The sequence below is a fragment of the Canis lupus genome, chromosome 13 (genome assembly GCF_048164855.1).
Source record: "Canis lupus baileyi chromosome 13, mCanLup2.hap1, whole genome shotgun sequence".
Lineage (NCBI taxonomy): Eukaryota > Metazoa > Chordata > Mammalia > Carnivora > Canidae > Canis > Canis lupus.
The window spans coordinates 6,194,971-6,220,350 of record NC_132850.1 but is presented as its reverse complement, the minus strand read 5'-3'; the positions used below and the strand labels follow the sequence as shown (position 1 = coordinate 6,220,350).

Below are 25,380 nucleotides of genomic sequence, written 5' to 3'. Positions count from 1 at the left end.
ATCGCTCTATTGGCCATGGTCCTGCCCCCAGGAGAAAAATCGAGTATATGTTTGAGGCTGTGGTTGCCAGTGTCCCAGCCCCTGAGATGGATCCAGGGTCTGACTGGGATGGGTTCTAGTATCTCAGCTGGTGCAGCGGCTGCTGGGCCATCACCAGGCTTTTGTGTCCCAAATGAGAAGGCCCTGCTCCCGCCCTCCCCTCGTAGCCCAGCTCTGGGGTGGCCGGGCAGGCCGTGATGCTGCTCAGAGCCCAGAGTGAGGTGGCTCCGGCTTCAGGCCAGCCCCAGAGTGTGGCTCACTTTGGGCTTTGCTCTGCCAACTGGCTCCCCAGTCCCAGGCCCCACTGGATCAAGTGAGCCCGAAACAGCCTGATGCCATTAAAGGTGTGGCTTCCTCAAGCCCCCGGAGGTACAGAGCACAGAAGGGACCCAATGGCTCAAATCAGGAACCACTATCCAAATGCAAAGCCCTCAGAGATTTAAAAAAAAAAAAAAAACACTTAAAAAAATTACTTAAAAAAAAAGTGGAGTAATAGAGATATTCGGATTAAAATGCTGGGTTCAGCAATCATGAGCCGGATCTTCACTTGGCCTTGGCACCTAGGTCCTCCTGCTTCCATCCTCTAACGTCTCCACTGCCCAAGTGTCCATCCCCATGTGCCCACAGGACAGGCCTGGGGCCAAGCAGAGCCAGAGCCCAGGGATCCACCAACCCTGCCGCCCTAGCCTCTTTCTACATTGGTGTCTCGCTCCAGCTCCCAGTCCTTGAGAGGACACTTCCCATGGTCCCTGCGATTGTGACATCCTTCTTGTGACCACCTTTGCCAAGTGAGCTTTCCAGGGCTGGCCTGGGAAAGCACTTTTCTTTGTTCCTGGAGCTGCCAGCTTGTTTGACAGGCTTGGATCTGGTCTGGCTGTTCCAGCATCACTTAACCCCCTCCACTGCCCCCAAACCCCTGTTCCTCCCTCCTCCTGCTCCCCTGCCCTGAAGGCTGCCGGCTTATTCCTTTTGGAGATGAACTCATTGTTGACTTTAACTCACTTCGATGTTTCCCAGGGAAGCATGCTGGCGGGGAGCCCACCCCAGCTCCTTGAAGAAGACAGCCGGGCTAGTGCCAAGACTGGGTGCCAGGGGCCTTGGAACTGCCAAAATGCCTCCCATTTTATGGATAGGCCTGGCTCGACCTGAAGACATTCCAAGTATTTAATCAGCAGCCCATGGTACATATTGGGTTGCAGAGGGAGCCCTCAGAAGCCAGGCTTTTCGGCCAGAGGAAGGAGCTGGCCTTCTCCTTGGGCCAGGCTGATGCTCAACAGATGGAAAAAGCACATCCCCAATCACCATAATCAATAATCAAAGGCTGGCAGCTGGTGTGGCCTGGCCTGAGGGGCCCTCAGGGGGCTTGGCTCTACCCTCTTTCCCACACCAGCCCGAGTCTGGCCAGGAATCCATCTCACCCACCTCCCTGCACCAAGCTCCGGGAGAGCGAACAGGCGAGGGAGGAGCCATATTTCACATACTTTCTCTTTCAAAATGTAGCTCAGTTTCGCAATTTCCTACTTAAGTTCTGGAAGGGCTCGAGGATAGGACCCAAGCCACCTTCCCTAGCCACTGGCCCGGGTCTCTTACCCTTCTCACCACCAACCTGGAAGGCTAGGGGTGCCAGAGAAAGGGGTTTCGTGGCTCGCCTGCCATCCCCATCAGCGGCTGCACGTCCAGGGTGTCTGTGATGCTGAAGGAGCTTCAACCAACCCTCCAGCCAAAACCTGTTTATTCTTCACCCCATGTGGGTTCTTTCCCTTGGGAGAGCCAGGAGGTACACCACACCAAAGCGGGTGCACCCAGCTCTGGTATGCTCGGCCTCAGCAACCCTAGAGGCAACTAGTCTTTAGATCTCCTCTATTCCCCCTAGAACAAGGCTTTGGCTCCTGCTCACTTTTCCTGGCCAGACAGTACTCCTCCAACCCCTTCGCAACGGATCTCTTTAGTCCTCCAACATGGAACTTGCGCTCACTGGTTGCTTTTCCCTTTCCTTACCACCTTTCACTAGGGTTTTCACCTGCTGCCTATTTCAGTCTGGTCTGGACTACAACTGGAGGCGTCAAGGCATAAAAGCCAGTACCTCAATTACTGGCCCCGGGTCAAAGACTTGAAACAGGGCCCGGGAAGCTGACCGTTTTCCTAAATTCCCTCTCAAGTGCTTCTAAACCCAACCAAACCAAACAAACCAGAGAGGAGGAGAACCACTTAAAAAAAAAAAAAAAAAAAAAAAAAAACAGAAAACAACTCCATCACTCAAAATACTGAAGTGGAAAACAAATCCATTCTCTAGAGACGTGGGCTGACACATACCAGGGCTGGCACCGGGTCAGGTGGCCAGACATGTATTAGTCTGGGCACATCCTCGACCCTGTAGAGGGAAGAGCTAACACTTCCCAAATGACAGTGTGGACACACCTAACAGCCACAAGGAAATCAGGCGCTGTTTTTGCCTGAACCCGGGAGAGGGTTAGGAACCTTGCCAGGATTCCTCTCTCCAGCACCTGCTCGCTCTGAAAGCCACCAGGTGTCAGGACGTCTGGCCAGTCCTCACGGTCTCCAGCCTCAGGTGGGCTGCTCCTAGGGCCATGCGCAGGTAACTGCTCCCCGTCGTGAAACCCACACACCCCACCACCAGCTCAGAAAACCACTCTTAGTCTTGAAAGGGTAAGAGTGAGACAGGTGTGAGAGGCATCCAGGAGGACCTGGGGTCCCGCCTGGGAGAACCCAGCATATTGGTATCAGGAGAATTCCCTCCCACCAGGAATTCTGCAGGTGTGGAAGCTCAGGACCCAGGGACACCCACATTATATTCCCTTCCATAGCGGCCGAGAGCTTCAGGAGCAGCTGTAGGGAGGCCACATCCAAGGGGGGATGCAGAGGAGCGGGATGCCTCAGGGCACCACCAGGGTGACACCAAGGTGACATACAGGAGGGTTCAGACCATTCCATGCTGCTAAGATCCCAATTTTTGTTTTTATGTTGTTTTCCAGGAAAGCTAAAGGCAATGCACCCCAAATGTTGGATGCGCACGCGGTGATCTGGGAATCTAAGGCAGATTCGGAGTCTTCAGGTCTAGGAGGGGAGTGGGATTCCGCAGGTTTCGGCTCCGGGGTTGCTGACCCACGGCCCCACGCTGAGGGCCGAGGACCAAGGGGATCTGGGACATTAGGACAAAGCTGAGCTGGAGACAGCTGGGACACGGACAGGTCAGGGGAGAGGCAGAGGAGCAGAGAGAAACAGCGGGGTGCCCACCTAGACTCAGAGGCCAAGGCAGGAAAAGGGAAAGACACGGTGACCCAAAGGGGGGACAGAGGACTGAGCCAGAGATGCAGGGAGGGGCAGAGGCAGAGACCCAACCCAGAGACGGAAGACGGAGAAGCAGAGAGATGTCAAAGACAGCGCCGGGGTCAGAGACGGGAGGCCCGGGGCAGCTGGACCCCCCAGCCCCCCACCCCCCATCCCAGGCCCCAGCTCAGGCTCCAAGTCCTGGCCGGCGGTGAGGGGGCTCTCCGGCATGGGTGGGAAGAGCCCCACGCGTGTCAGGGGCACACACCTGAGATCCCCCACCTGCCACGCCCCAGCCCTCCCTCCCCTGCTCCAGCCTCTCTTGCATGGCTCCCGTCGGGCCCTTCCCTGGGCTGGGAACCTCCCGGCACTAATCTCCCCCTTTGCTCTCCCTCGGATTCAACCTCTTTCTCTAAACTGGACACTTCCCGGGGGGCTTAAACATTTTCAAGCCTTTTCCACCTTAGAGAGAGAGAGAAGAAAAGAGAAAAAAGGCCCTCTCCGGCCCCTGTCTCTTTCCAGTGCCATCGGGCTGCTTGGCTTTTCTCAGCTGAACTTCCCGAAGCAACTGTGGCCCCGATCCCTGTCCCCTTGAGTGGCTGCGAGTGGCTCCTGCCGAGGCTGCCAGGGCACAGGTGTTGTAAGTCCCACGGGCGTCTCCCCGCTGGAGCCCCTCAGGTCCTCGCTCATCACCTCTCTCCTGCTTCGAGGCTCCCTGGCTCCCTCTTGTCTGCTGCCGTCCTGCACCCCCTGCCCATTGATCCCCATTACACGACCTTTCATGCCTGCAGGGCCACCCCGCTGAGTCCTGAGCCCCCCCCCAACCTGTTCTCTTCTGAACCCACAGCCTTAACGACCTTCTCTAACACCCAGTTCCTGCTCCAGCTCAGACCTGCCCTGCGCACGCTACCTCTGCATCTGCATCGACGCGCCATCGCCTCGCCACGGTCCCCGGGACGTCCCAAAGTCTCCTCGCGCTCCACATGAACCAAACCTTGTCCTTCCAGACTGGTCTTCCTCACCCGCTCCCCGCCTCAGAACACTACACCATCACCCTGCAGGTGTTCCAGCCAGAAACGGGGGGGGGGGGGGGACTCTGTCCTTGACGCCTCCTCTCCCTCTCTCCCCATCTTCCACATCCCGGTTATCCCCCAACTCTGCCAACTTTATTCTCCGAATGCCTTTTGTGTTTATCCACTTCTCTCCGTTTTCACTCCAATCCGTGTCTCCAACACTTCTCACCTGGATGACAGCAACAGCCCCCTATGCAGCTTCTCTCCAACGTGTTTTGTACACAACAGCCACCAGGATCTTTGCATGATACAAATCTGGCCCTGTTGGCTTGCTGCTTAAAAGCCTTTAGCAGTTTCCCCTGGCTCTGAGAATAAAGACCCAACTCCGGGAGACCTTTCTAGAATCATCTCCCCTCTCTTGCCCTCCAGGCCTTCCAGCTGCATTGGCCTTCTTTCAGTTTCTTAAATACCGTGCTCCTTTCTGCCACAGGACATTTGCATGTGCAATGCTCACTATACAGAACTCTTCTGTCCAACACAGTCACCACTAGCCATGTGTAGCCGGTGAGTGCTTGAAACACAGCTGGTACGACCGAAGAACCGAATCGTTAATGTTACCTAATTTCAGTTATTAAATTTAGAATTTAAGGGGTGCCTGGATGGCTCAGTCAGTGAAGCGTCTGCCATCGGCTCAGGTCATGATCCCAGGGTCCTGGAGTCAAGTCCTGCATCTGCATCAGGGTCTCTGCTCAAAGGAGAACCTGCTCCTCCCTCTCCCTCTGCCTGCTGTTTGGCCTACTTGTGCTCATGCTCTCACTCTCTCTCTGTCAAATAAATAAATAAAATATTTAAAAATAAATAAATAAAATGTAACACATAGTCAATTCAATCGTTGGAAAACTGTGAACTATTCCTGAAGCAGGAATTCAGTGTGTGGAAAGCAAACTTTTCAGTTTGTATGAAATCTAAATATGAGCATTTCCGGTGACAATTTCGTATCCAAATTAAGATATGCTCTGAAGCATAAAAATACCTGGAATGTAACTAAAGAGCTAGGGAAAAAAATAAAAAGGAGTGTAATAGATGTTGTTAATAATTTTTTATATTGATTGCATGTTAAAAAGATAACATTTTAGCACACATGTGGTTTAATGAAAGCTATAATTAAAATTTACTTCACCTGTTTCTTCTTACCTGTTAAATGTAACTAGAAAAAAATTTTAAATTACATAAGTGGCTCATCTGGTATTTCTATCAGACAGCACTTGTCTAGAACATCGTTCCCTCTGTCTTGACTCCTACTCATCCTTCAGAGCTCGGCTCAAGTGCCACCTCCTCTGAAAAGGTTCCCTGAGATAAAGCCTTATTTTGGTTCACTTTTATAGCTCTGTGTATGTGCCAGGGGTTGCCTGGCCTTCCCCCCCTACCCCCACCCGTTTGCAGCGACACATTTATTGGAACGATCACCTGATTCATGCCTGTCACCTCTACCAACTTCTAATTCCACGACAGCAAGGTCTTTGCCTGGCTCCCCCTGGCAAACCACGCAGCCCAGGGCCTGGTGCACGTGTGGCCACCAGTGGACACTTCAGATGTGGCACAAAGGGTCATGCTATCTGTTGTCCTGCCTTTGGATCCAGTGGCCCCCAACCATCCCAGACAGCCTGAGTGCCCCGTTCCCCTACGGCACCACCATAGAGCTCTAGGATTCGGAGTCTGCCTCTCGTGGATGGGACGTCCTCCTCTACAGCCCACCAGATCCCCCCTGTGGCAGGCTGGCCAGGATCTTCGTTCCACCCGCAGTGCTTCTTAAACTGGATCATGCACGTCAGTCACCTGGGACCTTTGCTACAATGCAGCCTCGGGCTCATCAGGTCTGGGATGGGACCCACGACCCGCCCTCCTAACAAGCTGCCCGGTGATAACGGTGATGCTGGCCACCGACCACACTCAGAGCAGCGAGGCTGTAGAGGAGCTGGTAGTCACCCTCAGAGTATCCCTGAGGTTTCCTTCCCGCGCCAGGCCCTCCGTCCAGGAGGCCACGGGGAGAGGGAGGCCCCTGGCAACTCAGCCCTGTGCCTTCCCGCACCCGCGTACCCCGCCAATCCCTGCGCCCCCTGTAAAGGAATGTGGTGCCTGTGGCTACTGTCGTCGTTTGGTTTTGTTTTTAATTTGAAATAAACCTGTAAGCAGTTTTCAGAGTCGGGGCAGCCCTGATACGGATCATGGGTGTGTAACAATACTCTCCAATGATAAAGTCACACAGCTGGAAACGCTGAACAGTCCTCAAGCTTTGGTTCCTGTAGCCACTCTGGGCCGATCCTATCAGCTCCTCCAGAAGCCTCCACTCTATTTGGGCTCGGACGCTGGGAAACCAGGCTCTCTGGTGTGTCCCTTGGGAGCATCGCAACCCAAGCTCGTGCCGCTGGGCCCTCGGCCAGGCGAGGGTGACCCCTCCACCTCCCCACCCTGTTCACACGGTGATGTCCGAGAGATAGAAGCGTCTTCCGTGGCCTGGATGGTGTGTCTGTGTGTCTGTGCACGCGCGCTTGTATGTTGGCTGCATGTTGGGACATGGGTCCTGTGTGTGTGTGTGTCTGTGTGTCCGTATACGTATGGAGAGTGTGTGCACGCTTCACCCCCAGCGCTCCAGTTCCGTAAAGCTTCCATCACACAGAGCAGCGCTGGACTCCTTCCGCGGGGCCTGCAGGTGCGAACGTCCCTAGGTGGGCCCCGCGGGCGTGACCGGCCCCGCTGTCCCCTGGTGCTGCGGCTGGTGCTGGCCCTTGCGTCTCCGGGAGCCGGCGCCCGCCTCCTTGCCCTCCTTCCGGCTGGGGTTCCTGTTGGCGCTCTCACGGCGGCCCTGGCCCCCTTTCCTCCTCTTCTGCCCTGCAACCCCAAGAGCAGGAAGAGTCAACAAAGGATGTCCTGCAGCTAGTGAGGAGGCCCCAGGCATGGCCCAGGGCTCTAGGAGCGGGTGGAGAGAAAGCCGGGAGGGGGACAGGAGGGGGGCTGGAGCCACTGCCCTTACACAGTCTCAGGGTCCCCTGCCAGGCCTCTTCTGACCAGCAGCCACTTCAGAGGACCCTGCAACATGGGCATGGAGACGGGGGTCCCAGGAGCCTCTCTCCCTCTGTCTCTCGATGAACCAGACACCCTCCTCTTCCCGTGTCTTCTTCAGACCTTGGATCCCAATGGGCCAGGATGTTCGGTGCAGCTCTCAGGACAAGCAAGTCCCCTGCCCCGCTCCACTGCCTCTGGGGGCAGCAGCCACATCATTGCCAGCTACAGGCTGTGTGACCTTGGTCACATGGCTACACCTCTCTGGGTCTCAGCACCCCCTTCCGTGGCCCCCTGTGACTTCTGAGGATCCTCCCAATGCCAACATCTGCTGGTTCAGAAGACATGGGGAAACCCTGGGACATGGACACTGAGGCTTCAGCTGCCATCACACCGGGTCCTGGGGCTGTTGTCTGCCAGCGTCTGGCACTGGATCCCCCCGCACGGCACCCTGTGCCAGGGTCCCCATGTGGCCCTTTCCCGGGAGCCTGGCAGGAGGCAAAAGTGGTCAGACCTCCACGGCTGGCCCTGACCCCCAGCCCTGGGGAGGCAGAGGCCGCAGCTCACCCTCGGGACAGGGTGTCCTCCGCACCGTGCACTTGCGGGTCTCCTTGGTGTCGGAGCAGACAGCGTGGTCCCCACCAGGGGCATGGAGCACCCTGCGTGTCCGCTCCTCGGAGCCCCTCCGGAAGCCACAGAGCCTCTTCTTCTTGGAGCACGGCCCCCACAGGGACCACTCACTCATTTCACATTGTGCTGGCAGGAAGGGGGGGAGGAGGGAGAGAAAAAGGGAGGAGGGGGTCACAGCTGAGCACCCCAGAATACCCCAAGGGGGCCTCTGCCACCTGCCCTCTGGCTGAGCCTGATGCTGGAGGCAGTGTCAGTCCAGGGGCAGAAAAGCTCGGAGACAAACCCCACAGGGTGGTCAGGGGAGGGGGAGCGGGTGGGGGCTAAGCTTTCCCTGCACAGCCCCCAGCCCAGGCTCTCCCCGCCCCTCCCCGGCCCCCTCAGCCCGCAGCTCCCCACAAACTCACCAGGACTGCTGCACTCCATGGTGCCGTTGGCCGCTGCGGAGCCCTCGGGACAGGCCGGATAGCAGCGGCCCTTGTGCAGGTACAAGCTCTCCTTGCACTTGGTGCAGAAGTTGTGGCTGAAGCAGGCCTCACAGTGCTCAATCTTGCACTCTGAGGAGAGAGCCGGATTGGGGGCCTCTGGCTCATCCCAGTCCCCAATGCCCCCCAACCCAGAGGGCAGCCCCACACACACCCCGACCTCGAGGGCAGAACCATGGCCTGGACCTGCCATGGCTGCAGAAGAGTCCTGGGAGGGAGGGAGACAAGGACAGGCTGGGTAGAGGAGGCCCGAGTGACCACACTTCAGGGCTGGCTGGGACAGTCAGCTCACTCCTCCCCAAACCCAGTCAAGGCCCTGGAACCACCTTGCGAGACCCCGGGGAGCTGGTTTCAGGGGAGGAGGGGGGTGGGACCCTCTGGGATTCATGGGGGTGAGAGAGAAGGGTCCCAGTGCGTCCTGGCACCCCAGAGGGCCACCTAATCAGATTTGAACTGAGGGATGCAATGACCCCCGCTCGAGGCTGTGTGGTTTCTGCTCCCCCATTGCTGGGCATCTGCAACACCCCAAACCCCAGTTCCCCTCCTGCCCTGTGAAAAGAATCTGCTCCGAGCGGGGAGGAGAAATCCCAGGGCAAATTCCTCACCCTCTGCAAGGCCCAGTTCCAGGAACCACCTTGGTTGGACTCCTGGGTCCCTCCCTGAGCCCCTCCCGCCAGCTCTCCCCGCTCTGGGGAAGTGGGGGGAGGGAGGGTCACAGGGCCCCCGGCTGGAGGCAGGCAGAGTCTTTCACAACCTCTCCCTTCCCAGACCGTGGGCAGGGCTGACTTCCTCCCAGGCTCTGGCACCTGAAGCTTGGGCTGCCAGTTTCCCGGGAGCTGGTGCAGCCAGGAACTCCTACCCCAAATACCCTGAGGACCGAGAGGGCAGCCCCAGGGTCCCCCCTCCATCCATCACAAGCTCCCCACCCCACTGCACCCTACCCCTCCTCTGTGCCCCCTGGGCTCTGCGGCTTCGCCTCCTCCACTCCCTCCTCTCTTGCTTGGATCCCCGGGTTTGGTTGCAGGTGACACACAGTAAGAATGGCCACTACTGTGCGTCCAGCGCGGGACACTCAGGGCTTTCCATATGCCTCTGGCGACCGCCCTAGGGGTGAAAACGAGCACCCTCATTTTAAAGATGATATTGTGCGAGGCTGCAACACGCCCACCCAATGTTATATAAAGAATAAGAAGCAGAGTTGAGATTAGAACCCAGGGCCGATCGCGGGTCAGCCATTTCCCCTGCAGGCCTCCCTGTTATTAGCCCCCCAAAAAGGAACACCTGTCACTTAGGTCCCATCTCCCTCCGAAGGCCATTGGGAGGCTCAACTGAAATGCATCTCATCTCCAAGGCTTCTGCACCAACGGGAGGGGCACTGGCATTGTTCACCCGAGTGTGTTCCCTGTCTGTTCCCCCAGAATGTCACAGGGAGCCTAACCTAACAGAGGTGGGACTGCGCGTGCCCTGGGCACAGGCACCGCAGCTGTCGTGGGGTGCGAAGCCCGGGCCGCAAGAAGCCTTGGGCGCGGGGTGGGGAGCGGACGGGCTGACAGTTCCCCGCAGTCAGTGGAGCCGGTCGGTCCCCGAGCAGAAGTGTGATGGGACAGGACACATGTCTCGGGAGCATCTTTCTGGCTGCAGTGCAGAGGGAGGGTGGAAGGGACCCACGTGAGTGTTGAACAGAGAAGCAGCCTACTGGGACGGTCCCCGAGAGGGGCGCCGGGAGCCCCGGCGAGACGATGGCAAGTGAGGATGGGAAGGAGGCAGCAGGTGCGCTGTGGGAGATGACACGAGTGACAGGCTGGCTCTCAGGTCAATGGCCCGGGTGGCCCGGGACACTGCGGGTGGGAGCAGGTCTGGAGGGAGGAGGTAGGGTCCCTCTACGGCCACAGTGGGGTGGAGAGGTGGATGGACTCTCGGGCCTGTCTGGCTCGCAGCTGGATACTTGAATCAGGAGCCTCGTCTCCCATCCTCGGTGTCCCCTCTACTCTTCTTGCCGCCACCAATGGGTCAAAGCACTCTCCCCTGGTGTCCACAGCCTTCTCTGCCACCCCGTCCCCCCAACACGCACACACACACTTACTGATGCACTTGTTCATGTCGGGGTTGCGGGCATCGAAGTATCCAGGCGGGCAGGAAGGCAAGCAGACGCCCACCTGGCGAATGTCGTTCCTCTCCAGCAGGATGAACAGCTTGGGCGAGCACTTGAGGCAGCCGTTGACCTCAGAGCAGAGCTCACAACCTTTGGCACAGGCCTGGCTCCCCTCAGCACTGACTGCAAGAGTGGGACAGGGGTAAGAGGGCGGCTATTGGGGAGCCCTCCGTCCTTCCCGGGCTCCCACCAGGGTGGGGAGTGGGTAGACTGGAGTTTCTTCCTACAAGACTAACGTGAACGTGCTTCTCAGAAAGCACAGGCCAGGATGGCAGCTCCCTGCAAGGCTGGCTGCTTTACAAACCTCCCAGCATCATCTCTCAGGGGGACTAGCGCCAGGGGGGCCTGACGCATGCATCCCCATGCCTCCCCAGGTCCAGGCTCAGCAGAGACCCACTCTCCGGGCTTGCTCTTTCCAGGAACCTCCCCATCCCTCCCCAGAGGAAGAAAAATTCAGCCTCAAATGTGGACGGAGGGGATTTTTTTTTTAACCTGGAGAAAGTTTTAAGGTCAAGAAGGACAATGGGTTAAACGATCTGAAAAATAAGTCATCTTCTCAGAGACTAGAAAACAATGCAAGAACTTATGTCTAGAACAGTGGCCTCAACAAGAGATGATTTGGCTCCCAGGGGATGTTTGACGATGTCCAGAGACATTTCTGATTGTCACACTGGGGAGGGGGGTAGGCGACGCACCAGGGGTGCCACTAAACATCCTACAAGGCCCAGGGTCGCAGGGGGAGGTGGGGGGGTGCCCACAACAAGTTGTCTGGTTCAAAATGTCAGTGATGCTGAGGTTGGGAAATGCTGGCCATCCTGGGGGCAGTGTGATCTCTAAGTCCAGCATGAGCTCTCAAACCTTTGATGTCACTCCCTTACCTACTCCTGTAGCAACACCCCCCGAGCCCCTCCAAGTACCCTGTGCCGCGTGAGTGCTGGGGACACGGAGGGAGGCTCGCCTGACCACCCCAAGCTGACCTCTCAGTGGTGCAGACAGACCTGCAAACAAATGTTGACAACCGCAAGGCCTAGCGAGAGTGAACCCAAAAAAGAAGAGGGAAGGACGGGAACCTGGGGGGCTCAGTGGTTGAGCATCTGCCTTCGGCTCAGGGTGTGACCCCAGGGTCCTGGGATTGAGTCCCACATCTGGCTCCCCGCTGGGAGCCTGCTTCTCCCTCAGCCTGGGTCTCTGCCTCTGTGTGTGTGTTTCTTATGAATAAATAAAGTCTTTAAAAGAAGAAGAAAAAAAAAGAGAGGGAAGGAGTCATAGAGGAGGTGCCATTTGGGCCAACTCTTGAAGAATTAGTAGAGATTGGTCCATCAGGAAGTTGAGATAAGGGTCCTCCAGGAGCAAGGACCACAGAGGTAGGAAAGAACCCAAAGGAAATTGCAGATGATTTGGGTGCAGGAGGGGAGTGGCGGGGAGTGGTGAAAGATAATCATGCTAAGGAACTCAAACCCGATCCTGCCAGGCAGCGTGTCCCAAAGAGCACTCCGGGGGACACGCTCTCCCCTAGATGTTCACTGGAGGCTGTAGAGAACAGGCCAGGGCGTCAGGCAAGACTGCGAACCACCGGGTCTGAGGGGTCTAAACAAGATTCTTTACTGTAGGGCTTCTTTGACCCTTTATTATGCTCCTGTGCACAGTGACTCCCTCAGAGGGGGAATGGAGGAACCTTTATTTTCCAAGCATTTTGACCAAAGAACGGCTGTTTTGCAGATTTTTCCCCAGAACTTTTCTCAGAACTGATTAGACAGTAGGAAGAAGCTATGGGCACAGTGCAGGATCCGAGCTGATTTACACATTGGGAGGTTCCTGGATGGAGACCAGAGACTCAAGGACCATTTGAAAGGAAGCTGACCAGGGCGCCCGGGTGGCTCGGTCAGGCAGGCCTTTGGCTCAGGTCATGGTCCCAGGATCCTGGGATCGAGTCCTGCTCAGCAGGGAGCCTGCTTCTCCCTCTCCCTCTCCCCCTCCCCCTGCTCGTGTTCTCTCTCTCTCTCAAATAAATAAACAAAATATTAAAAAAAAAAAAAAAAGGAAAGGAAGAAAGCTAACTAGATCATCCAGGAGGAAAATATGAGAATGTCATCAAAAAATTCTGCGCAGCTGGATATGGACAGCAAAAGATTTGAGAGAAGTGTAGGCGATATAGTGAAAGTCCGGAGGCCGAGGTGACCGGCAGGAGGGAGCAGCCTGGGCTGAGAGCTAGGGTATGTGGGGGAACAGTGGGCCGGTCCCTAAACGAGGCCCACCCCACGGGAAGAGAAGCACGTGGAGAAGGGAACGCAGAGTGGTGGTGAGCTGCGTGGGAGCAAGCACGCGGAGAGGAGCTGGAGATGCAGGCTGGGGACAGAGCGCCGGGGGCGGGGGGATCAGAAGAGATGGCAGGAGATGGTGCAACGTAGTGGGCCCCGACCTCAGGCTTCCAAGTCGGGGGACCTGGAGCCAAATCCCCAGCCCGTGACCCCAGGGGAGCAAAACACAGGGTCTCACGTGCCTCCCTTCCCACCACTGGAAACGGACAGTGAGGATGTCCACTCTGGGGGGGGCCTGCTTGGAGGAGCATCTGCCGCGGGGGTTACCCTGATTCCAGAACAGGAGAGAATGTGTCAGAGTTAAGGTGAGCAGAAGGGGCGTCCAGGGGGCTCAGGGGTTGAGCATCTGCCTTCAGGGTGTGACCCCAGGGTCCTGGGATTGAGTCCTGCATTGGGCTCCTCGCAGGAAACCTGCTTCTACCTCTGCCTGTGTCTCTGCCTCTCTCTCTCTCTCTCTCTATGTGTGTCTCTCATGAATAAATAAAATCATTTAAAAAAATTAAAAAAAAATTAAAAAGAAGCTTAGCGGAAGGGGCAATAACAAGCACAACCACGTAACACCGCTGTGACCACAGTAGTGGGTGCTGGCTCCTCCGTGTGGCACCTGACTCCGCTCCCAGGGCTCATCAAGCATTCACTTATTCAATCCTTACACCCCACAAAGCAGGTGCCATTATTAATTTGTAAGCCTCCTTTTTTTTTTTTTTTTCCTAACAGAGGAGGACATGGAGAAGTTAAATGACTTGAATGAGGCTTCGCAGCCAGCAGGTGTTCCAGGCAGAGGGAATGGAATTTAGGAAGGCCACGGGCAGGACTCCACAAGCTGATGCGGAGACTGGAAGTACAGGGAGATGGATTTTTTTTTTTTTTTGTAAATATAGAACTGATCTGTATATAGAGCTGATGTTACTGAATCAATACATTTAAAAATTAATATTGTTCTTCGTTTAGTTCTAAGAGCAAAGATACTCAAATGTTCCATTGGCGTCATGAGGGAGCCCTTGGGTTTATTTTTCCACTTTGGGCCTTTATCTGGCTGTATTACAAATTAATAAGTTACTGTGGATTTTAGGTACTGCTTCTGCTTCAGAGATATTGTAGCCTCTATCATTCAAGGTTTTTACTGAATTCATTGCTGAAATGAATGTTCCTTTTACTCTTACCTTGGTTTCAGTAACTGAAGTGATCCCAGGGTCCCATTTACCGGCCATCTAGCTCTGTTCCCGTGCTCATTTATCCCATCCTTGTCACTTTTGTTAAAGACAGATTTGCAAAAGGCCTTCTCCGAATCCTGCCGCCCACCTCCCATCCAACTAACAGCACGTCTCTGTGCGCATTTCTCTGGATCTCTCAGTGACATAGCAAGAGAAAGCATGGAGCACTCGGGGTCTGAAATCAGCACCGGGCGTGGGGTGCTGGAGGGTGTGGAGGGAGCTGCTGGGCATGAAGCTGGGGAGGGAGGCATGGCCAAGATGAGGAAGGGTCTTGAATCTCTCCAAAGGAGTTTGGACATTGTCCTAAAGGCAGAGAAGAATTGCTGGAGGCTTTAAAATCAGAGACCTGGCCAGGATGGCTCCGTGATATGGAGAATGGGCTGTAGGGGCTGCAAGACACGGAGCTGAACCGAGAAGACGTGGAGTGGACACAGGGATGACACTCAGGTGGGAGAAGCAACAGGCCCAGGGGATGGGCTGGACACGGGGAAGGCGCAAGCCGAAGGTGACCCCGAGGTGATTCCAAGGGCTGGTGTGACAGGGTGGCCCTTGGCCCTTCCCTGGGGCCACAGGAGGAGGAGGAGGAGGAGCAGGTTTGGGTGGGGAAATGATGAGCGGTCAGCTCTTAGATGTGTTGAGGCTGTGGCTTCTGTGGGAATCCGGGGGAAGGTGCCTATTAGGCAGTAGAACCTGTGGGTCTGGAACCCAAGAGAAACTTTTTGGCTGGAGACTGTGGGTGCGGAGTCCTTAACGTGAGAACAGTCGTAAAGGCATGGGGGTCCACCAGATGGTCAGGGCAGCGGGTGGAGAGATGAGAAAAGGAACTAGGACTTCAAGGGAAGGGCAGAAATAAAGAAAGGCCACTCACAAGCATGGCGTATATGGAAGCCAAGAGAGGAGGACACTGGGCAGGGCAGGGGGGCATCACCGTGCCAATGCCACCGGGGTGTCAGGTAAGGAGGCAGGAAGGTACAGGTGTCGGCGCCCCGGGTGGGGGCAGGAGGCAGAGGGTAGTGGTCCAGGAGGAGAGGAAGGAGAGCCACTGCATTCAAGCAATCAGCTGTGGAGCAGAGGCAGGACCCCAGGGATCCATCCATGGAAGCCGTGGTCATCGGTGGTCCGGTCATGGGAGTTGGGAGTCATCCCGAGGCAGAGGCTGAGCAGCGGGTGGGGGCAACACTCACTCAGCAGGGCGAGCTGAGGGTGAGGGGCTCAGAGAGAAGCGGAAAAGGAATCCTGGGTGGGGGTGGGCTCACTGAGGGAGAGTGGGCCCAGGAACCAAGTTCAAAAGGGGAGGGGGGCAGGGACAGCTGGGGGAGGCCAGGGCCACAGGCGCTCCGGGAGGTGACTGGCTGGCTGGCTGACCCCCCACCACCAGGAACGGTGTGGTGGCTCGAGAGGGACAGGAAGTGAGTGGGAGGGGTGGAAGTGGGGGTAAAGGGAGGAGGGAGCCAGAGAGCAGAGAGGGGAGACCAGCTGTGAGCAGGGGCTGGGATCCTGAGACCCCGAGGCTGAGTGAATTGATGGAGTGAGGACCCAAAGACCCCAGGATGTGGCCTTGCGGTCCGAGGTGGGGGATCAGGGACAAGGACAGAGGGAGCTGATCCTCATGAAATGTGGGGGCTCAGGGAGGGGGAGGAGAGCCTATGAAGGGGGAGAGGGGCTCGGTGATGGGCAGGGGTCAGGTCAATGAGGAAAGGGATGCTGGTCAAGGACAGGAAACCAAGGGTGTTCTCAGCTTGGTGAGACAGATGCATGGGCAGTGGGGTGCTGACAGCCCTGGGAGGGCGGTTCTGTGTCGGAGGGGGAGGAAAGGGGGCCCCAGGGAGACGGTGGGCGTTGGGGGGTGTCCAATGATTCCAGGGGAAAAGTGAGGCTCATGCACTCAGTAGACATTCACTGCACACCTAGCACGTGCCCAGAAGTGCTGGGAGCTGGTGGCTTGGACGGATAAACCCAGGCCCACCCAGGATGCCCAAGCCAGGGCTGGCTAGTCCCTGCGCCGCGTGAGTGGATGAGCAAGGGCAGGCCCTCCCTCACCAGCCGGCGAGGTGACGGGGGAGGGCCACATCGGAGGAACAGCCTGTGCAAAGGCTCTGAGGCACCGAACACCCTAGTGCATTCACAGAATGGGAGACAGGGCTTTCTCCTGTCGGCAGGGAAGGGGCCCTGGAAGGGCAAGGCCACATTCACCGTATGAAAGATTCCTGTGCCTATGCCCGGGCGAGGCATGCAGGGGAGGCAGCCTTGGAGGCTTGCAGCCTCGCTGGGGAGGCTGGGTGGGCTGGGCGAGGTGGACGGCACCCGGAGAGGGGCCGGAGCCTGCATCCCAACCTCTTCCCCAAACCCCATCACACAGCTCTGCCTCCCCCGGTGGAGCCCAGTTCCCCAGGCCAGGAGGGCAAGGCCGGTACCCTCCGTGCCCTGGGGCTTCTCTGGCTCCTTCACCCATCCTTGCAAACTGACGTTCCTAAAACCAAAACCTAAAATCCACAGTGGCTCCCTATCGCCAGCAGGACTAAGGCCCATCAGGTCTTACTAACTTCTCCACCTAGCCTCAAAGGCCTCCGTGAGCCGATCCTGCGCGCCTCGCCTGTCAACACTACCCTCAGCCACGTACAACTATTTCTGCTTGTGGGTCTGGGCGCATCGCACGATCACACACCTCTGTGCCTCTGCCCGGGTTGGTCCTTCTGCCTGGGACCCTCTCCGCCACCTTCCCGAGCCTGGCTCACCCCTTCAAGACTCAGAACTAAAGTCGAGTCCTCTGGGAAGTCTCCTGGCGATCTCACTTGCCCACCACGTCTAGATGGGGTCGGGGCCGAGGGGAGTAAGGCCTCAGGGAAGGGATGAGGGCTTCACGGGGGCAGGGGACTGAGTAGGGCCCAGGAACCAGACCGAAGAAGCGTGTGGGCAAAAGGGACTGAGTAGTGAGTAAAAGTGGGTAGTACAAGGGGCGGGAAATCCAGGGCGGAAGGCATCAAGGAGAGGGTGAGGCCAGGGAGGAGACAGGAGGCCGACGAGGGGGCTCGGGGAGGGGACGGGGTGGCCCCGCCAGGTTCATGACTCACACCCGCAGCCTGGTTCACTCAGTTCCCCGCTCTCCGTGCAGGGGGTACCATCACCCAGGCCTGGGATCACCCATTTCTGGACTCAAGACTTCCATGTGCCTCTTGATCATAGCCCAGCCAGGGGTCCTCTGACAGCCCTCCCGACACGCAGGGACGGACAGGACGGGCGGCACGCAGAGGCCACAGGCCCCGGCTCCTCCGCTGGCTATCGCTGCCACCCCCACCAGTGGCTGCAAGCTCACCCCGCATCTTGCTCCCCTTCCTTCCCTCCCCACTCCCCGGGAACCCTAAGAGCAAAAGGTCCACACGTTGTTCGTTGTTCATGTAACAGCAACGTGCACCCCGATGTCTACACAGAGCTTGATATTTTACAAAGGGTTCCCAACCAACACCTACATGCAAACAAAACCTCACGTAGGCTTTGCTATATCCCCTTAGAGTTGCCCTTGCGGCTCTGTGGTTTCTGTTCCACGAGCACCGTCTAGCAACATCTACCCTCGTATCCCTCTCTGGATCCTTCAGTGTGGACGCTCGCTGCACCCTGAGTCGCTCCCCACGCCTCCCGCCACCCTCACACGGCTGGGGACTAGGGACGGGGCTGCGGCCGGGGGCTCTGTCGAAGGTGGACCCGTCTAACTGCTGCGTTTGGCTGCCTGTTGCGGGGACCCGGCCTCTCTGCCGCTCAGGCCAGGACTCTGTTTTGGTTTTATCAGCTCAAGAGACTTGAACCCAGGTCTCAGGCCCCCGGCTTAGGGAGGGGGTGTGTGTGGCTCTGCATGTGAGCTGGCGTGCGTCCCAAGAGCACGACTGGCCACTCTTGCTCACTCTCTCTCTCATCTCGGAAACACAGGAGACTGGTTCTAAACCGCTAAACCGCATCTGGCCTGTGGAGTCCAAAATACGGGCCACAACAGATGAGGAGGGAGGAAAATCAAGGCGTCGCTGCTGATGAAACCTAACTGTCCCTAACTGTTTGTTAAGCCAGGGATTTTCAGCGTCACCAATTCTCCGAGCTCCTCTCCCCGGGGCCGGGTCTGCCCTTGGCCTCGGAGACCCAACAGAACTCGGCCGCCTGCGTGGCGACCTTTCCTGGTGGGGAAGCAAGAGGTGGAGGAGCCTCGGCCTGTGGGACTGACATCCCTTACAGGGGACGTTGAAAGACAGAGAGGCCTTGGGGTCTGTAGGGTAGGCCTCCTCCCTACTCACTAGCCTGTCCTTCGGGTCCCCAGAGGCCCTGGGAGTGGCCGAGCACTGGGCAGGTACATACATCCCCATCCCCCACGGCAGGAGCCAGGCCGAGGCCCCAGGGCCACGGGGGATGGGATTCTGTGGGGGCAGGTTAATCCTGAACTGCATCAAGCTCTGTTTTTAGGAAGACGGGGGGTTCGTGGGAATTGGGTCCCAGGATCGGCCAACCGGGTGTCCCTAGGCCTATCTGTACCATAAGAGAATCTCTCTTTCTTTCTTTCTTTCTTTCTTTCTTTCTTTCTTTCTTTCTTTCTTTCTTTCTTTCTTTCTTTCTTTCTTTCTTTCCTTCCTTCCTTCCTTCCTTCCTTCCTTCCTTCCTTCCTTCCTTCCTTCCTTCCTTCTTTTTTTAACTGTGAGAACCCTCCTTCCAGTGACATCTTACATGGAATTTTACGGAAAGCAGGGAAGTGCGAGGCATTCTGGTTGGCCAGGGCCATGGGGCCAGACTCCTTCGGCCCCCAGTGCAGCCCCCCGAATCCCACTGCGCAGAGTTCATAATAACGACGGGAGTGGCCAGTGTCATGAGCCTCCCGACTCCGCTGCAGGGGAAGCTGTTGCCCAAGCTGAGGGGAGTTCCTGGCCCGAGATCCCTGAGACCCTGAAGAAAAGAGCCGTGAACTCCCTGGGGCAGTGAGGAGGGGACCGAGCACCCTGGGGCCGGGGCCACAGCAGGGGCCACATCTCCATGGATACCGCACAAAGCTGGTGTTATGTCAAAGGGCATAATCCACACAACTGGATCCTCACAAGAGAGGGGTTAATCTAGAAAGCGGAGTCTACAGAGGGGAAAACAGACAAAGTGGGTAATCTCCAGAGTGGGTCATCTCAACAAATTAATCCACAAACCGGATCATCCACAGGCAGGCTAATCTACTGAGCGATCCGCACGGCTGTCAGGGGCAAAGGAGAATCTGCAACGGTCATCACGGGACGAAACCACCACCGATGGCCCTCGGGTCCCCAGGCGGCCCCCTCCCGCTCCCACGGCCAGGGGTGGTCCAGCCCCCCCTCCATTACTCACTCCGCCTCTGCCTCTTCCCCTTGATCCCCCGGCTGCCCGCAGCGAGATGCATCCAGCTCAGAACCAGGGCCACCACACACAGCCCAAGCCGCATAGTCACTTGCCAGCTCCAGGCCCCTGGTCGGAGGGGTGGTCTCTGGGTGGGGAGGGGGAGGTGGACAGCGCAGGGCTCTTGCTAACGCCTGCGGGGCTGGGTCAGCAGCAGGAGGCCCAGGCCTGGGCCATATCCCAAATCCACCATAATCTCAGCTGGGGACAGAGAGGGTGTGGGGAGTCCACTTCTTCATCAGCCCATAGGGAGGTCCAGAGAGCTTTCCCCAAAGGCACCTCGGGGTGTCACATGGGAGAACTCTTTGTCGCTTCAGCAGGGACACCTCCAAAAACCAACCTGTTGGGGGAGGAGAGAGAAAGGTTAATTCTGGGGAACCATGGGGTCCCCCCAATGTTCGCCTCCTACCCTCCCACGGGGCCTCCTACACCGAAGACCGACCGTGAGGACCCAGAGTGGTGAGTATTACAAGTTACCCACCTGACGCCCCCGTAGAAATCTGCTCCTTTTCCCAGGAATTTGGCAGAACCCCCCTAACCTGGGACTGGAGCCGGCTACCCAAGCAGCTGGAATATGATAGACACAAAAATCAAATCTGTGGGTCACTGGGAGCCAGCTGGCCCCACCCCTGCCCAATACTGGGCAGCTCTAACTGGAAGTCCTTCGTTGCATCTACCCTCCAGACCTCATGCTGCAGTCACAGCCCGTCTCTGGAAGAGGAGCTCTCTCTGCCCTTCTGTGAGTGACCCCTCAGCCCTCCCTTCCCAGTGCTGAGTCACCCCTGTGCCTTTCACCTGTGGAGCTAGGGCAGTGGCCCCCCGACACGCTGGCAGACTCTGCGTGGCCCTCTGGGCTTGGCGGGAGAAAAGGAAGTAAGGCTTCCCCCGGCCACAGAAACTCTGACACAGCAGGCCCTGCGGGCCTGGCCTTTGTGAGAGGATAAAAGAGGCAGCGATGCCCGCCCTGGCCAGAGACACAGAGAATGGGGATAATCCCCCAGCCCAGCGAGAGCCAGGTCTCTGGACCCGCTGGCCGGGTGATGGGGGCAGGGGGAGCTGGTCCCTCCCCGGTGAAATGTGTCTGGAGCCCCATCTGGGAGTCCGGGCCCCAAAAGCCCCGCTTCACACTCTGGGATCACGCACTCCCGCCCCTTCTCCCAGCTGAGGCCACCCATGCACCGCCCCCAACACTTGGCTGCAGACCCCCCCCACGGGCGCCCCGGGAGAGAAGGAGGCAGGCAGGCTTCAGGAGGCCTTGTAGTGCCAGGGAGGCCTCGCCTTCCCACCCACTGCTTGGATGCCTCTGGCCCAGCCCCTCAGCCTCCCTGAACGTCAGTCTCTCCATCTATAAAATGGGGCTAAAGATGCCCGTTTCAGGGGCTTTGCTCTGAGAGTTGGCTGAGTTTCGGCTTACTAATGAGAAATCCGAAATGCTGGAGTGGCACTGCCCCTCCCACCACAGCCCAATCCCTTTCCCCTGGCCTCTGGGGGAGGCCCCAGGGAGCCCACCTGCGCGGGAGATAAATCATTAGCCCTCTAGGGAGTTCAGCACTTCCCTGCCTGGCCTCTCCCACCAGCTTTGAAGGCCAGTCACACTCAAGTGGTTAAGCTGCCCTGTGAGAAGTGTTTACATGAGGCTGACGGGTCCCACCTGGTGCTGCAGCCCAGCCGAGCAGGGCAGGGATGCCCCCAGCCACCCCCAAACGCCAGCCCCTCCAGGCCCCTCCAGTCCTCCCTGCCCAACTGCCCGAGCCTTCCGTCCTCCCCAGCCCCCACCCCACACTTCCATCGCCCCCAGTCTGCGGTGGTCTCGCTGACCTTATCAAACTGGGGTCCGCAGCCAGAGGCCGGCCGGAGAGCCTGATGGTTAAGGGCAGGAGCAGTGTGCTTGCCTTCCCATGTTGGCAGCCCTAACGTACTAACTCTCACCCTGGCCTGGATGCTTAGCTGACCAGAGCCTCAGTTTCCTTATCTGCAAGACGTTGGTTTTTTTTTTTTGTTTTTTTTTTTTAATTTTTATTTATTTATGATAGTCACAGAGAGAGAGAGAGGCAGAGACACAGGCAGAGGAAGAAGCAGGCTCCATGCACCGGGAGCCCGATGTGGGATTCGATTCCGGGTCTCCAGGATCGCGCCCTGGGCCAAAGGCAGGCGCCAAACCGCTGCGCCACCCAGGGATCCCCTGGTTGTTTTTTATAGTTTAAATGAGCTAATACATGACACCGCTTGGGATGGCGCCCGGCCCATCATGGGGACTCACTAATAATTGCATCCTTTACGACCAAGAAGACACAATTTTGTGCCTACACGCCAATGGTTATCTAAAAAGCAATACAGGTGTTCTGTTTCGCTTTGGTATCATCTGGATACCAGCCTTAATACCGAGCACTGTTATGCAATTTCCATATTGGCATTTATCCCGGCGCGATCACTCCATATGGCAGAGTTAGCATTTAATTGAGGCATTTGTGAAACTGAGGTCTGAAGACTCTTGGCAGATACATTCCCAGGGTGCCATGAGCCCTCGCGCTGGCCAAACACCGGCGGAGGAGGCCGCACCAGACAAACGTGGTGCTAAATCTCGGGTCTATGAGAATTTGGCCTCACTGTGTGATCAGTATCAATGGGCTCCTAGAGGCGGAAAAGATCACCTTTGCATCATCTCCTGCACCGGCCCGGGTCGGTGCCTGGCACACCAGGCTGGGTGCTCAACAAATGTCAACTGCCCCTTGCCTTCCCCTCTATTCCACCCTCCTACGTCTTTGCTTTCAGCCTGGCTCTTGCCATGCTCGTCCTTCCGGTCCTGACCCACTCCCACACCAGTCACTATGGGACCCTGGTCTCAGCTGGGAAATGGACAGGAGGATCCAGGTCTAAATTTTATTGGAGCAGCTGACTCTGGCTTCCCTCACCTGTCACTGGATGGGAAGAGCTTCAGGCACTTTTAAAACATATGTAGGTATAGAATCAATTCTGAGAAGGAGCTAAGAGTTCATTATGCCCAGGGTATGAGCAACAGATAGGGGACCAGCTGGCTTTGGAGGGGGTGCCCTGGACGGCAAATATCCCATCTAATGGGAGCAGGTGCTAGTCAATTCCAGGTGACTGTCGATAGGCAGAAATAATGATTTAATATTGTCAGATCTTCTGATTTTTTTTAAAGAGAAGTTGAAAACTCAGAAGTTTGTATGAAAATCCAATTTTAAAAGATGGACATGTCTGAGACTAAGAGCTGCAGTAGCAAGCCCCAGAAGATCACAGGTCCCTGCATCCATCTCCCTCCAGCCAGTCCCTGCCCCCCTCACCCGGTCCCCCACCCCATTCAAGCACAGTGGGCACACGCAAGCGACCCTGGGCTTGGCGGCCCAGGGCAGGCAGAGCCAGCGATGGGAACAGCTGGCAGTCACCAAGGTCTCAGGCATCTGTGGGGGACAGAAGCACATTTTGTCTCTGCCAGGGTCGGGGTGCAGAGCTCCCATCCATGAGGTGCCTATCCCACCTGCCATGTGTTAGGGCCTCAGTACAATTCTAGGAAGGAAGTAGAATTATTCCCATTCTATGGGCAACCAGGGGTTAAGGGTCTCGGGGTGACACGCCTAGTCCAGTGATCCCCTAGTGGGGTTTGTTGCTCAGGACTGGGTGTCTGGAGGGGAGCTGACCTCGGAGGTGGGGAAGGAACTGGCAGCAGAGGCAGAGCTGGGGTGGGAGACCTGAGGGAGAGGCCGTGCACAGGCTAGGTGGTCTGGGAAGGGGGGGACGCAGGCTGCCAAGAGGAACCCCGCGGGTGGGTGGGGGGTGGAGCTGAGGGCGGGGATTCGTGCCCCCACAAAGCTGCAGTTAACTTTCACCCTCTTGCCTGTAACACTTTCAGGATAAATTGGTACTCCGTCCGGGGCCGGATACAGACCCAAAAATGTAAACCATCCCGATAATTTCTCATTAACCCTCCCGGGGACCGGCTCCGGATGGCAGCGGGCGGGGGCCGACGTTGTGCTGGGCGAGGGGGTAGGACCAAGGACGTGCCTGCCCGACCTGTCGGGATTAGCCTGTCGCCGGAGCCAAGCCAGGTGCTGGGGTTCCCCCCCCCCCGCACCCCTCCAACACCAACTGGCAGCGGCGGCGGGAAAGGCTCCTTCACGTCCCTGCAGCTCTGCCCCACGCACCCAAACTCTTCTTCCCTCCCCACTACCCTGGAGAGGCCCGGCAGGTGCAGGGGGAGGCGAGGCGGACCTGAAGTCCCTCGGACTGTCCCCTCCCAAACCCAAGAAAAGTCTCCAAGTCCAGGAGGCCAGTCTGGCCACTAAGCCCCTTCCCTCAAGTGCCCGCACCCAGAGTGGGTCTCAGACGTCCTCTGAACCCCGGGGTGGCGGTGCTGGTGCTGGTGCTGGTGCTGGTGGTGGTGGTGCTGCTGGTGGTGGTGGAGACACATCCTCCAGCTCTCCCCAGCCCAGCCCGGCCCAGCCCAGCCCAGCCCAGCGGCACCATCGTCCCTCTGGGCGCCTGACCTGGGCCAGGGAGTCGCGCCACCTCGCAGCTCACTGGGGGCCGTGGTGCCAGCAGCCTGCCACGTCGGACCTGACCGGGCTGCGGGTCTGCGGTGGGAGGGACCCGGGGTCATGGGACTGGGAATCCGAGGCGATGACACCAGGGATCCAGAGCGCGTTGGGGAGGGGGGGGGGGGATAGGGCTGATGGGCTTGGGGGAGTCCGGAACCACCAGTTGCCATCAGTTCACTCAGGGTCGGAGATCAGATGGGAGTGGGGACGGCGGCCAGGACCAGCGGACAGGCTCCCGGGTGCGCCCTCGCGCGCTCCGACCCCGCAGCAGCCCCAGGCCCCTTCCCCTCGCTGTCGGCCCCCCAGGCCCCCCGCCCTCGGCTCGGCCGGGCCCCGACGGGAGGGCCCGGGTCAGGGGGCGCTGGGGGGGACGGGGCGGCTCGGGGGCACTCACCTCGGCGCTGCGGGCCGCGGCGGGGGCAGGCCCGGGAGGGGCTTGGGCGCGCCGCTCCCCGCTCCCCGCCGCCGCAGGACTGTCCGGGCGCCCGGCTCGCCCGCGCTCCGCCCGCGCGTTCCTAAGTTGCTCAATCTGCGGGCGGCTCACGCCCTCCGGGGCAGCGCCCCACCCGGCGCATCGGTCCTCTGGGGCGGCCCGCTCCGGCCCCCGCGCGCCCGGGGTCCGCGCCCCGCTCCGCGCCCCGCGCCCGCGCTCCCCGTCGCGCTCCGCTCGCCCGAGCTCCGGGCCCGGAGAGGGGCCAGGGCTGCGCTCGCACGAGGGAGGGAATCCCCCCTCCCTTTGCAGTCCCACCCCCCGAGCCGGCCCCCCTTGCCGGGATCCGCAGCAAAAAACGGACTGGAGTGCCAGGCCCCGGAGTCCGCAGCCCCCTCCCGCAAGCCCTTGCCCGCAGCCGGGGCGCTGCGCTCGGAGCTGCGCGGGGAGCGCGGGGCTGCAGAAGCCGCTCCCGCCCTGGGGCCCTGGGGCCCTGGGCGCCCACCCCGGGGGACCCCACGCAGCCCCAGCTGCAGCTGCAGGCAGCTCGGGCGTCAGAATGGGGTCTGAGCGCCCTGCCGAACCTCAGTTTCCCCGCGGAGACTCTAGAAAGTGACCAAGGCACCGCGCTCACCAGGGCCTGGCCACACCCTCCTCCTCTGGGGGTCAAGTCTACAGAGCATCTTCCCCGTTCAAGGGAAATACAAGGCCGCAGGCTCCTGGGAATCCGGGAGAGCTGCTGCAGAAGGGTGAGGGGAATGTTGAAATGAGCCCCTAGATTCGAATCCCTGCTCCGCCGCGGCTTGCAAG

General features: G+C 58.3%; 1 protein-coding gene across 3 annotated transcripts; it reads right to left on the bottom strand.

Annotated features, from left to right (window-relative positions):
• Positions 1 to 6,490: 6,490 nt before the first annotated feature.
• RSPO1 (R-spondin 1) lies at positions 6,491 to 24,629 on the bottom strand. 3 transcript variants are annotated; one of them, XM_072771535.1, is made up of 6 exons: positions 24,535 to 24,629; positions 19,537 to 19,924; positions 10,596 to 10,787; positions 8,435 to 8,584; positions 7,968 to 8,156; positions 6,491 to 7,229 (listed from the first exon to the last, which is right to left on the bottom strand). In XM_072771535.1, the coding sequence occupies exons 2-6, from the start codon at positions 19,628 to 19,630 to the stop codon at positions 7,063 to 7,065; spliced, it is 792 nt and encodes a 263-aa protein (XP_072627636.1). In that variant the 5' UTR covers positions 19,631 to 19,924; positions 24,535 to 24,629; the 3' UTR covers positions 6,491 to 7,062. The 3 variants fall into 3 exon arrangements, with proteins under 3 accessions (XP_072627636.1, XP_072627638.1, XP_072627637.1); XM_072771537.1 differs by lacking the exon at positions 24,535 to 24,629 and adding an exon at positions 24,090 to 24,175; XM_072771536.1 differs by lacking the exon at positions 24,535 to 24,629 and adding an exon at positions 20,066 to 20,164.
• Between the last annotated feature and the right edge of the window lie 751 nt (positions 24,630 to 25,380).